The 15,351-nt window shown below is 46.7% G+C and overlaps 1 protein-coding gene across 1 annotated transcript in view; it reads right to left on the bottom strand.

Moving 5' to 3' along the window:
• The window catches only part of LOC146358939 (uncharacterized), a 33,586-nt gene extending 18,455 nt beyond the window's left edge, over window positions 1-15,131 (bottom strand). Inside the window, exons 1-3 of the mRNA XM_084830401.1 lie at window positions 15,013-15,131; window positions 7,754-7,962; window positions 7,446-7,559 (exon numbers count right to left, since the gene is read on the bottom strand). Of these exons, the coding sequence (XP_084686527.1) occupies window positions 7,446-7,479 (34 nt within the window). The 5' untranslated portion in view covers window positions 7,480-7,559; window positions 7,754-7,962; window positions 15,013-15,131. The remainder of the gene's footprint in view (window positions 1-7,445; window positions 7,560-7,753; window positions 7,963-15,012) is intronic.
• Between the last annotated feature and the right edge of the window lie 220 nt (window positions 15,132-15,351).

The following is a 15,351-nucleotide window of genomic DNA, read 5'->3' as shown; positions in this document are numbered from 1 at the left end:
TGTTCAGAAACAAGTCTTTTGCAAATGTATTTTTAGAAAATGTCTCAATAAAAAATTAACAATTATGTTCCAGGGTTGTATCCAATTTGCCCTTCCCACCATGTCCAATTAGCCCCTACCATCAATAGCAAAACAGGGAGAGGCAATTCCCACTCCCCCCTGCAGCCCCCCCATCCTAAAAATCCACTCTGGAGAGTTGGGAATCTCCAGAGCAGAGCTGGGGAGAGTGGAGGGTGCTGCAAGACACAGGAGAAATGGGGAAAGTCCCATTTCATGAGCGTAAGTTTACTCACATCCTTCAGTCAGAAAATCCCAACACAGTGAATGGCTGCCTGGCCACATACAAGTGGTAGAGAAAGCACTTGCACTGCCGTTCATATGACACAAGTTTGGTTTCTTTGTTAGCCTACCCAGGGTTTGCCTGGCATATGATCAAACAAACCATGCTTTGTTTTCTCAGTCCCTGAGTTGTTTGTTGCCCTCCTCCTTCACCTACTTGCTTTCTGTATCCCAAATGCCTTTGCAGCACTGTAGTGTTGTTACGAAGAGCAGCTGGTTTTTTTTTAACCACTCTTGCCTGCTGCCTCTGTGCCCTGGTGAAACAACCCATGAACTACCCACAGTTTTGGGTTCACACCAACCACCCATGGTTTAAACAAGTTCACAATCCAACAACAAAACAAGAGTTTTCGTTCTGGGTTGTTTGTGGTTAACAAACCATGGTTTGTTTGTGAGGCTGGGTTCACACCACACAACAACCCAGAATTCAACAACACATGGGTTAAATAAACCATGGCTTAGTGTTATGTGTGAACCAGATCAATGTTACATTTTCCCCTTCACAGATGTCCTCACTGTGTAGGAAAATATGATTGTGTCATAATATATGAAGGGTAATTATGTCTTTGGGGGGGGTATCCCCCACCCTCACCTAATAAGTAATACAGTGATTGTCCAACCATGTACGAGTGGCAGGAAAAAGCCTGTTTCTACAGTATAACATCCTGAACTTTCCTACACAAAGACTATCTCCACAAAGACAAAACAGCAAAAATGTACAAAACCACTTTCCAGTTGCAACCCTAACCACAACTATCTGGCTGATTGAGCAGACTTATTGAGGACCAAACTATGTGTTAGATGGGGAGATCCATAATTGTTTTGGCTTTCACTTAAACGCAGTCTCCAGTTCAGGGCTACTGAACTGGATATGATGAGAGATGCTAGGGGAAGGGGGGTTTCCCTCCATGCCATTTTTCTGATCTATATCCACTATCACCACCACCTGAAGCTGCTAAATAGTCCATTGGGAAGAACATACAGTTACAGTGGGACTAATAGCAACTTGGAAGGGGTTGTTTAGATCTGGTTTAAAAAGCATTTTAGGGCACAATCCTATGCATATTTAGACAGAGAAAAGGCCAGCAACTCCCAGCATTCCCCAGCCAGCATGGCTGGCTGGGGCATGCTGGGATTTGTTGGTCTTTTCTCTGTCTAAACATGCATAGGATTGCACCCTTAATGTATTATTTAAGACAGCCTTTCCCAATCTGGTGTTCTCCAGATGTGTTGGACTACAGCACCCATTCTCCCCAAATCCAACACATCTGGAGAATACCAGGTTGGAGAAGGCTGATTTGAGGTATTTGTTCCCCCTCCCTTCATAGATCTTTAATCCATGGATGTTTTACAATACAATCTAAAAATGTAAACATAACGATAAAACTCTCTATGCTAACAATAAAATATACAATAAAATTCAGAGCCAGTAAAATAGCAGAGTGGAATATTTCTAACAAAACCAATCCTCAAAACCTGTAATATCAAAAATGCCTGAGAGAAGAAAAACACTTTACCTGGCACCTAAATCATAATAAAGTAGGTGCCAAGTAAGTTTCTTTGGGAAAGGCATTCCACAATACACACATGGTGTGGAGGAAGTGGATAGGGAGGCATTTTGCTCCCTCTCTCATAATACTGGAACCCAGGGTCATCCCATGAAGCTGATTGGTGGGAGGTTCAGGACAGATAAGAGGAAGGACTTCTTCACACAGCGCATAGTTGAACTATGGGATTCGCTGCCACAAGATGTAGCGATGGCCACCAGTTTGGATGGCTTTAAAAGGGGTCAGACAGATTCCTGGAGGAGAAGGCTCTCAATGGCTCCTAGTCCTGATGGCTATATCATATGCTACCTCCAGTATCAAAGGCAGTATTCCTATGTATGCCAGTTACTGGGGAACATGGGTGGGAGCATGCTGTTGCACTCATGTCCTGCTTGTGGGTTTCCCGTGGGCAGCTGGTTGACCATTGTGTGAACAGAATGCTGGACTAGATGGACCCTTGATCTGGTCCAGCAAGGCTGTTAGGTTCTTATCAGGGGCACCAGAAGGAAAAGCCTCTTCATTGCTGCTCTGCACCTTACATAAGAGCACTCTAAGGAGGGCCTCAATGGAAGGAATTAACATCCAGGCAGATTTATATGGGAGCACACCCTCTTCCCCCCCTTCATGGATCACTGCTTTGTTGTGGCGAAGGGGCTTGCGTAACTCAGTGAAGCCATAAGCTATGCCATGCAGGGCCACCCAAGATGGACAAGTCATGGTGGAGAGTTCTGACAAAATGTGGTCCACTGGAGAAGGAAATGGCAACCCAGTCCAGTATTCTTGCCGAGAAAACCCCATGGATCACAAGGCTAAAAGATATGACGCCGGAAGACGAGCCCCTCAGGTCGGAAAGTGTCCAATATACTACTGGGGAAGAGCAGAGGGAATTTCCAAGTAGTGCCAGAAAGAGTGAAGCAGCTGGGCCAAAGCTGAAAGGACACTCAGCTGTGAATGTGTCTGGTGGTGAAAAGAAAATCCAATGCTGTAAAGAACAATATTGTTTAGGAACCTGGAATGTAAGATCAATGAATCAAGGTAAGCTAGAGGTGGTCAAACATGAGATGGCAAGATTGAACATTGACATCTTGGGAATCAGTGAACTAAAATGGACAAGCATGGGCGAATTTAATGCAGGTGAACATCATATCTACTACTGTGGGCAAGAATCCCTTAGAAGAAATGGAGTAGCACTCATAGTCAACAAAAGAGTGGGAAAAGCAGTACTGGGGTACAATCTCAAAAATGATAGAATGATCTCAGTACGAATCCGAGGCAAACCATTCAACATCACAGTAATTCAAGTCTATGCCCCAACCACAGATGCCGAAGAAGCTGAGCTTGATTGGTTCTATGAAGACTTACAACACCTTCTAGAACTCTACACATGGACATCACCAGATGGTCAATATCGAAATCAGATTGATTATGTACTTTGCAGCCAAAGATGGAGAAGCTCTGTACAATCAGTAAAAACAAGATCTGGAGCTGACTGTGGCTCAGATTATGAGCTTCTTCTTGCAAAATTTTGGCTTAAATTGAAGAAAATAGGGAAAACCACTAAACCATTCAGGTATGACCTAAATCATATCCCTTATGAATATACAGTGGAGGTGAGGAATAGATTTAAGGATTAGACCTGATAGACAGAGTGCCTGAGGAACTATGGACGGAGGTCCGTAACATTGTTCAGGAGGCTGCAACTCAATCCATCCCAAAGAAAAAGAAATGCAAGAAAGCAAAGTGGCTGTCTGATGAGGCTTTACAAGTAGCTCACGAAAGAAGGGCAGAGAAAAGCAAAGGAGAAAGGGGAAGATATATCCAACTGAATGCAGAGTTCCAGAGAATAGCAAGGAGAGACAAGAAGGCCTTCTTAAATGAACAATGCAAAGAAATCGAGGAAAACAATAGAATGGGAAAGACTAGAGATCTCTTCAAGAAAATCGGAGATCTCGAAGGGAACGTTTTGTGCAAAGACTGGCATGATAAAGGACAAAGAAGGCAGGGACCTAACAGAAGCAGATGAGATTAAGAAGAGGTGGAAAGAATACACAGAAGAACTATACAGGAAAGATCTGAATGTCCCTGATAGCCATGAGAGTGCGGTCACTGAACTTGAGCCGGACATCCTCGAGAGTGAAGTCAAGTGGGCCTTCTTAGGAAGCATTGCTAAGAACAAAGCTAGTGGAGATGACAGTATTCCAGCTGAGCTATTTAAAATCCTAAAAGATGATGCTGTTAAAGTGCTGCACTCAATATGCCAACAAATTTGGAACACTCAACAGTGGCCACAGGACTGGAAAAGGTCAGTTTTCATTCCAATTTCAAAGAAGGGCAATGCCAAAGAGTGTTCAAACTACTGTACAATTGCGCTCATTTCACATGCCAGCAAGGTGATGCTCAAAATACTACAAGCTAGGCTTCAGCAGTATGTGAACCGAGAACTACCAGAAGTACGAGCTCGGTTCTGAAGAGGCTGAGGAACTAGAGATCAAATCGCCAACATTTGCTGGATCATGGAGAAAGCAAGAGAATTCCAGAAAAACGTCTATTTCTGCTTCATTGACTATGCTAAAGCCTTTGATTGTGTGGATCACAACAAACTATGGCAAATTCTTAAAGTGATGGGAGTACCAGACCGCCTTACCTGTCTCCTGAGAAACCTGTACGAGGTTCAAGAAGCAACAGTAAGAACCAGACATGGAACAACTGATTGGTTCAAAATTGGGAAAGGAGTACGACAAGGCTGCATATTGTCGCCCTGCTTATTTAACTTATATGCAGAGTACATCATGAGAAACGCCAGGTTGGATGAATCACAGGTCGGAATTCAGATTTCCGGGAGAATTATCAACAACCTCAGATACGCAGACGATACCACCCTAATGGCAGAAAGCGAAAAGGATCTAAAGAACCTCTTGTTGAGGGTGAAAGTGGAGAGTACAAAAGCTGGTTTGAAACTCAACATTAAAAAAACTAAGATCATGGCATCTTGCCCCATCACTTCCTGGCATATGGAAGGGGAAGAAATGGAAGCAGTGAGAGATTTTATTTTCTTGGGCTCCAAGATCACCGCAGACGGTGACTGTAGCCATGAAATTAAAAGACGCTTGCTCCTTGGGAGGAAAGCTATGGCAAACCTAGACAGCATAGTAAGAAGCAGAGACATCACCTTGCCGACAAAGGTCCATCTAATCAAAGCTATGGTTTTCCCATTAGTAATGTATAGGCTCTAAGAGCTGGACTATAAGGAAGGCTGAGCACCGAAGAATCGATGCTTTCGAACTGTGGTGCTGGAGAAGACTCTTATGAGTTCCCTGGACTGCAAGGAGGTCAAATCAGTCAATCCTAAAGGAAATCAACCCTGAGTGCTCATTGGAAGGACAGATACTGAAGCTGAAGCTCAAATATTTTGGCCACCTAATGCGAAGAGAAAAGTCACTGGAAAAGACCCTGATGCTGGGAAAGATTGAAGGCAAAAGGAGAAGGGGACGGCAGAGGATGAGATGGCTAGATAGCATCACCGATGCCATGAATATGAACTTGAGCACACTCCGGGAGAGAGTGGAGGACAGGAAGGCCTGGCGTGCTATGGTCCATGGGGTCACTAAGAGTCGGACTTGACTTAACGACTGAATGACAACACTCTCTTCCCCAGCATTGCTGCTCCAATCCAGTTTGGGCATTCCCATGGCCACTGATAAATGAAAATTCAACCACAGATTTTCTGTGTAACATGTAGCTTGGTCTTCAGGACTTGTGTTTTCAATAATCAATGGTGCACTTGCTTCCATGCATGTTAACCTATAGATCAGGGTTAAGGAATGTCAAGCCTGGGGATAAAAGCCTGCCCTCCTGAGGACCTGATCTGGCCCTACTGGGGTTTGGCATGCCCCCCCTTCCCATGGCCCTGCTCCCTTTTCTCCAACGGCTGATTGTTGGGTGGTTTCCTGGCTTTTGAGCAGCCCCTGCCCCGCTAAATATGCTGGTATTTCTGGCACTTTGGCCCCACTCGGTCTGCTTCCAGCCCTGCTCACAACTGGAGTGTGGCCCCTGAAAGCTTCTCCAGCCAGGAATTCAGCCCTCGGATGGAAAGAGGTTCTGCACCTCTGCTATGGATGTCGGCTAAGCTTACCATCATGTCAGGCTGGAGAGCACACCCTTGTGTTTGCTACGACTCTGTGCCGCCTCACTAGATTTGCGCACTTTGTCAACCTGAAGCTCTCTGGCTGGTTCACAGCTTGAATAAGAAAGTTAAGCATGTATTTACAGTAAGCCGTGTGACTTTACAGTGCGTAAATTGTGCCCACTGCTATTGCCTGTGTACTGTTCACTCTGGTTAAAGCCATGCACTTGACCAAAGCACATGTGTGCATTGGGGGTGAGGCAGACAGGGAAAGAATAGAATGACGCCACAAATGAATAAACTGAAACATTTATCCCCACCTCAAAGTTCCACGCTTGTGCTTTTTACCTGTCTCTTCACAGTCACTGCCTCACGTTACCCAGCTATGCCACAAACTGTTGCTTCTTGCGGCCTATTAAAATAAAAAGTAATCCCAAAATAAGCAAGTTCTGAATGTCACCACCTTCTGTTCACCTTCCCCCTTTCCGCCACAAAAGGGAAAGGTCTGGGAATGGATGGGTGTGGTCCATGGGTGTGGTCCATGCAGGTTTGCAGTTTGATGCTCATCTGGACCCCACTGAGCTGGCTGTGTGCATCATTCGATGCAAGTGGGCACATGTGGCTACAGCTGTTTGGAGTGACTGCCTCATGGCGACGGCCTCTTTTTAATAACATCCCAGCACCTTTGAAACCCATCACAGAATCCTCATTTGAATCCAATAGTGCCAAACCTCCAGCCTGCCTTCCCCCTCCCTTTAATTTTTATCTGGAGTAACAAGTACAGCACTGTATTAATTTATGTACCACATTTTTACCCCACTCTTCAGATGGAAAGGGCTCCCAGGCTGGCTTACCAAGATTAATACTGAGGCAGTCCCTGCCCTCAGTCTTACAGGTGAAAAGACACAGCACCAAAGGAAAGGGGATTGTGAGTGAGGAGGAAAGGTGCACAACTCAGGCACTCGTTCTTAGTTTTGAAGTTCTTATAGGTGTTCTTTCTGGCAGCGAAGGCTGAAACAAGCTCCCTGCAGCCAATGTATGGGGCCAGGTTGGCCTTCCCCTTGCTGTGATGTTCTTCCTGGTGGCCCTTGGTTCTCTGGCCAATAGATGAGACTTAGGGTCTGCAGTCCCAGGGAACTGCGTGTTCCTTCCCATGGTTCCATTCCAGCTTGGCTATCACAAAGGCATACTAAAGCCACCAAAGTCATGAGATTCTTGCCTTCCCCCATCCCTGCCATAAGCCTCCAGAGAGCGACCTGCACTGTGTTAGCATCCTTAATTCAAACATGCACAGATTCACTCTCCAAACAGCCTCCACGCTGTGGTAGGGAGCACTAACTTGTCTCCATCATTTGAACACCAGCCTTTTCAGCACGATTTCAGTGACCAAAGAGAGCCCAATTTAACTGTGGTGTTAAAAAGATAGCCTGACTCACCAGCTATCGGTGGCCTTTTCCTGTGTCTTGTCATCTCCCCTCAGCTGTGGTGCTGGTGGCAATACACTTACCAATAGGTTGAGTTTTGTAATGCAACAATAGCACGGTTTCCATCTGGAAAACAGAAGCGTTTAGGCTATAATACACAACAGGTTTGCTATTACAAATCAACTCACTCCATAGGTTACCACACAGGGGGTGGGGTGTGTGTTTCTAACATGGATGAAAGAATGCCGAAAGCAATGGTAAAGCTGCTGTAATTTAGGAAGGAACCACAAGTAGTGTAACATAAACTGCAACAAACTCACCCTTCCAGCCAACAGCAATGTCTGTAAAGAATTTCAGGAAAGTTGGGGCTGACACAGGACCTTTTGCTGCCAGAGGCTGGGATGGGAGAAACAGTGATTTTCAAGCTTGCCTAAATTCACCGGAAATCATTTTGAAGCTCATTTTGGCTCGCTCACATTTTCATCCTTGACCTGTTTTCAGCTCGGTGTGTATTTTTCGAAAGTGTGCACTTTGAAAAATAAAATGTGAAAATGTTTTTTTTTTTAAATAAAAAAACCAAAAACACACATGCACATACATTTTTCAAACATGAGTGCAAATTTGGAAATTTGCAAACGTTTCTGCCAAAAGAAGTGCTCCTGTTCACATTCGCATTCAGGATTGCGAATGGGGTATGTTTGCATGATTTGCAACAGAAGCAAAAGTCTGGTACATCCCTACCTGAGGCAAAGGATAAGATGCCACCACACACACACACACACACACACACACACACACATACACACACACACCCCACACAGAAGCTGACCAGACTGGAAGCTGAACCTTACTTCAACACTGGTGATGAGACAGTGTCTCCCACCATACCTGAGGGAAGCAAGCTATCATCAGGGTGCAGACCTAAAATGGGCCCACACACCCCCAAGGTTTGGGGCACACACTCTGAAGAATATAGAGGAAAAAATCAAGAAACCATTGGGGCAATTCTGCATAAACTTTTTTTTTTTAAGCCCAAAGGGGGGCAACTGGTAACACCAGCATTGTTCTTGGGCAAGGCATCCTCTGTGGGCAAGGCATCCTCTGTGATGCTGGGGGACCAGTGGTACGATGTTTGAAGCCATGGAGACGCTTCAGAAGAGGTTTCTCAAATCAATCCAAGCACTCCCTAGGGCAGCGGTAGGCAAACCTTGGGGGGCGTGGGCCCATTTCACAATCTGAGAAACTGTCCTGGGCACCACCACGAAATGGATTCCATGGGAGGCGTGGCAAAGGTCAAGCAACTTGCCCAAAAGACTGAGTCCAAGGCAGAGGTGGGGTCTGAGCCCCAACTCACTTAACAAACTGCACCAGCAGAAGCCTATTTTCATCGCAATCCCAGTTACTAGTAAGGAAAGGTGTTTATTTAAAAATAATAATAAAAGTAGGAGGGGTAGGGCACCTTAGTGGGCTCCAAGAAAGGTGTCTATGGGTACATTAGTGCCTGGGGGCACCATGTTGCCTACCCCTGCCCTAGAGGGACCCCAGTGGTGCTGCTGATGGAGTTTGGCTGCTGATGTTTCATAAAAGGATTTCAGCCCTGCCATCCCAATGGCTAGCAAAGGGGGCATATACTAGTAGCGAATAGATTATCAAATTCAACTGGGGGGGCAGGGCAGGTAAATAATGCAGACTGGGTGAGCAAGAGAAATATCGATCAAGGGCTGTTTGCTTGAGATGCTTAAAGCCTAAATATTGCACAGTGGCTCCCTCAGCATAGACAGGCTCATGATGAAGCTAAATATCTTGGCAATCCATTTCCCCAGCACAAAAGTATGCATGCACTGACTTATGATTCTATGTGATGCCTTTGGCTGCAGTCAAAGGATGCTACCATAAGGTGTGCAGGGAGTGACAGATGTGTCCAAAATGTCCACCTCAGATTGAGGATATGGTGCCTTACCTCTTGAAGTATCCCTTGCATAAAGCTAAACTCATAGCTGGTGCTCTGGGATTGCAGGAGCTTGTTTCAGGTGTACAAGGAGTCACTACCTGTTGTCAGGCTGGGACCCAGCAACCACCTATAGAGTATCAATGTTTGCATTATCAGCAAAGAAAATCAATGCAAACTTTGTTAGGATGTCAAAGAAACCCAGGGCCTCAGGTCTGCATACTCTTTTGTCATGGCCATTGGCGTGCTTCAATGTTGATGATCAGTGACCGAGTGGCACAAACAACTCTACCCTCCAACAGTTCGCTGACACTCTGGCCTGGCTCACATGTAATGAGAAGCCACCATAGGTGAATTTTCTGTGAGGTTTCTCATTGCCGCAGCATCTTCCATTTTGAATATTCGGGGCGCAGCCAGGGGGTGTAGATTCCAGTTACGTGTGAACTCAGCAAGGCTGGGTTGTTGGGGTGGTTGACAAGTCACCCACAACCCTAAGACAGCCCATGGGTTCTGGGTGACTTCTCAACCATTCCAGCAGCCCACCCTCACCAGGTCTGCGCGTAACAAGCAGCAAGGGCTTGGATCACCAGCTTGGTGCCTGCAGGTTAATAAGCCCTGGTGGGCTGCAGTGATCATGTGAACCAGGCCATGTATCCTGCAGCATCTGCTGCCTGCGGCGATGTTAGGACTGGCCCTGCATCATGACTAGACTGCTAGCTGCAATCATATCTTCTAAGCCAGCCGAGCTATATGCCCATTAAAATAAATGGGGCTTATGTTAGACGAACATTGGACACGACCCATTGGATCCAACCCCTAAGTACAAAAGTCATGTATGGTTAAAAGCACAGAAGCCCCAGCACAGACAGAGATGTCATTTCTAAGTCAGAGCGTACACTGAAATCTAAGTTGGAGGTATCCTGTTCAGAACCACGAGGCACTAGGAGACCTCAACAAGTTGCGCCTCACACTAAAACACAGGCAAAAAAGGGTTGTTCCCATTCAGACATTGGCTTCTCCAAGCAAACCCCCAAGCAACCCCCGCCCCTTTGTCCCTGCAGAATATCACAAGTCACTTACAACAGCAACGAGCTTCACGTGCATATTTGGGCTGGAGTCCCAGATCATGACTGCATTGAAATCATGGTGCCTGGAAGCTACTGTCTGTGTGACCTAGAATCCTTGTCCCGAATTTGAAAAGAGTCTCCCTTGCTGAGCCCTGCAAGCCATCCATGCATGTTCAACCATGCAGCTGAGCGAGACGTAGCCATCCGGGCTGGGCACTGCTTGGAAGAACTGGCAGGGTCACTCTGGCTGCACCGGAAGGAAGCTTGGCAAGGTATGCCAAGAGGAGGCTTTCTTGGCCAATGAAGTGGCTTCTCCAGAGCTGGGCGGGAGAAGGAGCCTTCTGCTCCACCCCTAATGACAGCCACTGTAGCAGCCTTTGGGCAACGGAGGGACTCTTGGCCCCACTTTTGTACCCACTGGAGGGTGCCTAAGGCAATGACTAAAGTTGAGTGACGTAATGCCTCCATTCTGTGCTATTGTGTTGGTTTTTTAAAAAGTAGTGCTCTGTGTGTGTGTGTGTGTGTGCGTGCGTGCGTGCGTGTGCATGCGTGTGAGAGAGAGAGTGAGTTCTTTTAACATTCCTCTGAAGCACCAATGAAGTATAGGAGTCAAACTGGTTAAATTATTTTTATTTGTGGCAACCCACCCATTTTAGCTTTTAACATGTCCATGATGTCCTACAAAGGCAACATGATCTCCCTTTCAAGGCTTGAGCACACATCTCCCTTGATTCTTTAAAGGACAGTGGGTGTTGAGACTCATCTGCATGGGAGGAGATTGCAGTGGGGATGAGGCAGCCTGGGTTTCTTTCTCCATGCTGGGAGGCCATGCAGACAGGAGGCACAGATCTGTGCCTCCTTCTAGCATGGTGGTAGTTCCAGTTAGGAGCAATCTAGGTCCCCCCCCAAAAAAAAAAACAGTTCTGCACCCCTGCTTTGAAGCCATGAAGAAAATGAAGCATGGTTCTCCACTACTGCACTTTTATGGGGAAATGAGATCTCCCCTACTTGCCTTGGATTAGGGCTACTGTACATACAGCCCTAAAGAGAAAGCTTTGGATTGTAATAATCTGGAAAGATCCTTAGTGTGTCCAAGGTAGAGAAACCAGCAAAGGATGATAAGAATGAGGGAAACCTCCAGCCAGGCTTGCCCTAATATTAGGCAGCCTGAAGAGGCACGCCTCAAGAGGGAGATTTGGGGATATACTATTAAAGGGCAACCAATGATCAAGGATTTATTGTTGTGTTTTTACCACCCTTGCGGGCACCGTTGAGATGTTCTGCTTCAAGCACCAAAATGATTTGGGTCAGCTTCATTGAACAGGATGTGTGTATGTGTGTGAGAGAAACTGGACTGGATTGTATTTAAAATCTGGAGGGTGTTAGAGCATTCATGAGACCCTTTAAAGGTAAAATAGCAAAGTCAAACTCTGTAAGTCCCATTGAGTTCAATGGGGCTTACTGCCAAGTGTTGTATGTAGGACTGCAGCCTTAAAGACTGCGTACAGCAGGGTTTGTTGATTGTTCCCTAAATACATGTTATGTGTATATATGTACAAAATTAGAGATGTTTTTGTAACTTAAAATTATATCCTGGCATTCAAAAAAATACTTTGAGTCAGATTATTGAAAATAAAAAGGCAATTTCAAGTAATATTAGAGTATTAACTGTCCTCATTAACAAACTGACTCAAAGACTATCACTTGAAAATAAATCTTTATTTTAGTGGAATTTACTTTGAACACACTTGTTTAGGATCTCAATCTAAGTTTACAATCCTGTACACATTTTCTTCAGTCCAATTAGACTCCTTAAATGTGGTGGGACTTAGTGCATGTCAGAGTAAATATCTGTAGGATTGTGATGTAAAACTTTTTTTTTAACTGTGCATCAGTCATGTTCATTTAAATGAGGATAAAATATGGCCAATTTTCCATGAACTATTTTAAGTATCTTCAAATACATATAATCAATACAGTGCAAAAATATAGTACAGCTTTCTTCATTTTGCCAAAATTATCAGAAGTGGAAAAACAATACTGAAAATAGCAAACATTCAGATGAAGGTAATGTTTTGTCATTCATTACTAGCCAGGTATTTATGCTAAGTTATTTTCATTCACACCCAGAAAATGCATGTCCAAATATTCTAACAGACAAGTTTGAGGGAGCAAATATTGTTGTTGAAAGTATGGTACGTGAGTGTCCCCATTCTAAACCTAACTTGCAAGTAAATCCCTTTGATTTAAGTAACACTTCTCAATGCTGAGGACTGCATAGAAAATTACCGGAGGGGGGAAGTGGGTGTGTGTGTGGAGAAAGAGAGAGAGAGAGAAAGAGAGAAAGAGAGAGACTTGAAAAGTTCCCTTGAAACATTGTTGCGGCTGGTTTAATCTTTGTAGCCTATTATGGGTCAATTTTCTCTTCGGCATTAATTATGCACAATTACCCCCCACTTCTTTTTTTCCCACTGGCCCTTCCATAAGATAGACAGGCATCGGAGGCTACCACCCGGTTTAAAACCCAAATATTTGGCTGTAGCCGTACAGACTTTAAAACGTCTTAAATCCAGACGAAGTTCAACAGGGTTGCGAACTGGGGTGTTCAATCGGTGTTATGTTTTCAGATGTACACCCAGATAGAAAAGGAAATCGACAGAGTCGTCTGTGTCCAAGAAAGAGGTCCCAGTGTGTGTCGGGCGGCGGGGAGAGAGACCCTTGTCTGGGTTACTTAGAATTCTCTAATGTAGCTTAATTACTTTTAAACTCTGGAAACAATTAGGTTGCCGTCCTTTGAAGTGAGACAGACAACTTGTCATGCCAAGGGTAGCAGAATGCCGATAATTGTTTTCTTGGTATGCAATGCGAAAAGTGTGGGGTGGGAATGGGGGGGGGGGTCCAAATAACGTGGGCCAGGCGCATCCAAGAATGTGATAAAAAAGGGAGAGGGTGCTGAGGATTGGGGATATATTTTGGTGAACCTACGATGGACGGAAAAGGCTGTGGAGGAGTAAATAGACAAGGGACAGAAAAACTGGAGCAGATCTGAAATCTAATCCGGTTCCACACCAAGTGTTGAATGACAGTGCAGTTGTGACATAGACACACGAACAAGCTAACCAAAACAAATAAACACACACAACACGTGCGCGCGCGCGCACAAAAACCTGGGGAGGGTTTGATCTCATTTTTCACGTCTCACTCAGGCGCCCGAATTGCGTGCTTTCCCTCTCTTTTACATGCTATGGCAACCTCAGGTGCTTTTCCTGAGCATACCTAGATCAAAGGGAAGCCCGAACGTCAGCGATGATCGGAACATGAAATAAGATAGGTCTGAACATCAAAAGGGGGCGGGATGGGGCAGAGGGCGCTGGGTGCGTTTTAGCATCTCGTCTGGACCGGTTGGAAGAGAAAGAAGGGGGGGGGTGCATTGCTACGCTTTGCTCTTTCAGGGTGCTTATTAAAGGCGAACACAGTGACTATTATTGGATCAAATCAGGTGGAGAGGCGCCGAGCCTCCTCCTCTGACACCTGAGGCAGCCTCTTTTCTGGTTCTGACCTTGGCAGTCTCGCGCCAAGGTCACTCCTCTCCTGGATGCTTTGAACTGGTTGGAGATGTGGCTGGGTGTGGCTGACCGAGAGAGAGAGTCGCCCCCAGCTAAAGCAGGCACCGCCTCCTCGGTAACTAGCTCGGCACGAAGTCTGTTTGGCCAGGGAGTTATTTATTTTCAGAGAGGGGTCGTGGTGGAGAAAAAGTTTTCGAAAAAACTGTTTTTTGGAGCAGCGCTTGGACTGATTACTGGCGTTCCTTTCTTTGTTCACCGCTGAAATCCTATGCCCCCAAAAGGGCGCCATCCAGGCAAAGCGTTGAGCGCATTTCCCGCAACTAAGGCCCGCTGAAATCAGCGGCCCATACTTCCGAGTAAACGCAGTTTCCTTTCCTCGATTGCAACGGGCGAGGCCGGCGCGCACCACGTGCTGAACTCTATAGCGCTTCAGCTGCGGCTGGGCGGGGGGCCCCTTCCTTGGGAGCTGAAAAAGACCGGCTCCCGCAGGCTTTCGTGGGCAACAGCGCTGACAACGGTGGGAGTCCCCCCCCCCCGCCCCAAATCCATGAGACCACACGAGGTTAAAAGTGACAGTACCAAAAGCAGCCATGACTTTAAATGTGTCTCCCATCTACCTCGCTTTCATTTTTGCTCTAGAATAGGCGCAGGGGCCAGATCCAGTTCGGGACCCTAGGATGGGGGCAGCCTCTAAGATCCTGATCAGCCCCCTGAGCTGCTGGTTTGGAGTAAAATGCAAATAAGACAGAACTGCCAGACCCGCGCTTCAAGGGATGCCTGTTTCGGCCCCCAGCCGCGCCCTTGAACGGGGGCCGGAAGAGGCATGGGCAGGTCAGACGAGGCACTCGGCCCCATCGCCGCAGCGGGGAAGCGCCGCATTGCTTCCTCGCGGCGGGAGTTCCCCAGCACCCCGCCGGCTCCGGCCGGCGGCCTTTTTCGGCCTGGCTCCCCTGATCAACGAACATGAGTCCGGGGGTGAGACACCTCCCGTCTTTCACCTGCGAGGTACTGTGGGGCTGGAAGGCGGCGAGAGCGGGACGAGGAGCTCTCCCCGCGGCAGCTGGTCCAGGCACTCTCCCTCGATCCCCGCCTCTGGTCCCCTCCCTCCGGCAGAACCCTTCCGCCTCCCGCCCGGCCCCACCCGGAGGGAAGTCCCTCTTGATTCGCGTGTCATCTTCATAACGTGGCAGCACCGAAAACCGATCTCTCGCGGCGGCTGGCAGGGGACCGCTTTCGCCTTCGCTCTCACTTGCGCGGGCCAGTACAGCACGCGCGCGCACAGGGGCAGAAATTGGCCAGCCTGGGCGGGGCGTGAGCGTTTATCTGGAGTTTGCGGC

The sequence above is a fragment of the Heloderma suspectum genome, chromosome 1 (genome assembly GCF_057233095.1).
Source record: "Heloderma suspectum isolate Gila_16-S chromosome 1, 16-S_ref, whole genome shotgun sequence".
NCBI classification, from domain to species: domain Eukaryota; kingdom Metazoa; phylum Chordata; class Lepidosauria; order Squamata; family Helodermatidae; genus Heloderma; species Heloderma suspectum.
Note: the sequence above shows the minus strand (reverse complement) of the source record. Positions and strands in the feature narration are given on the sequence as shown.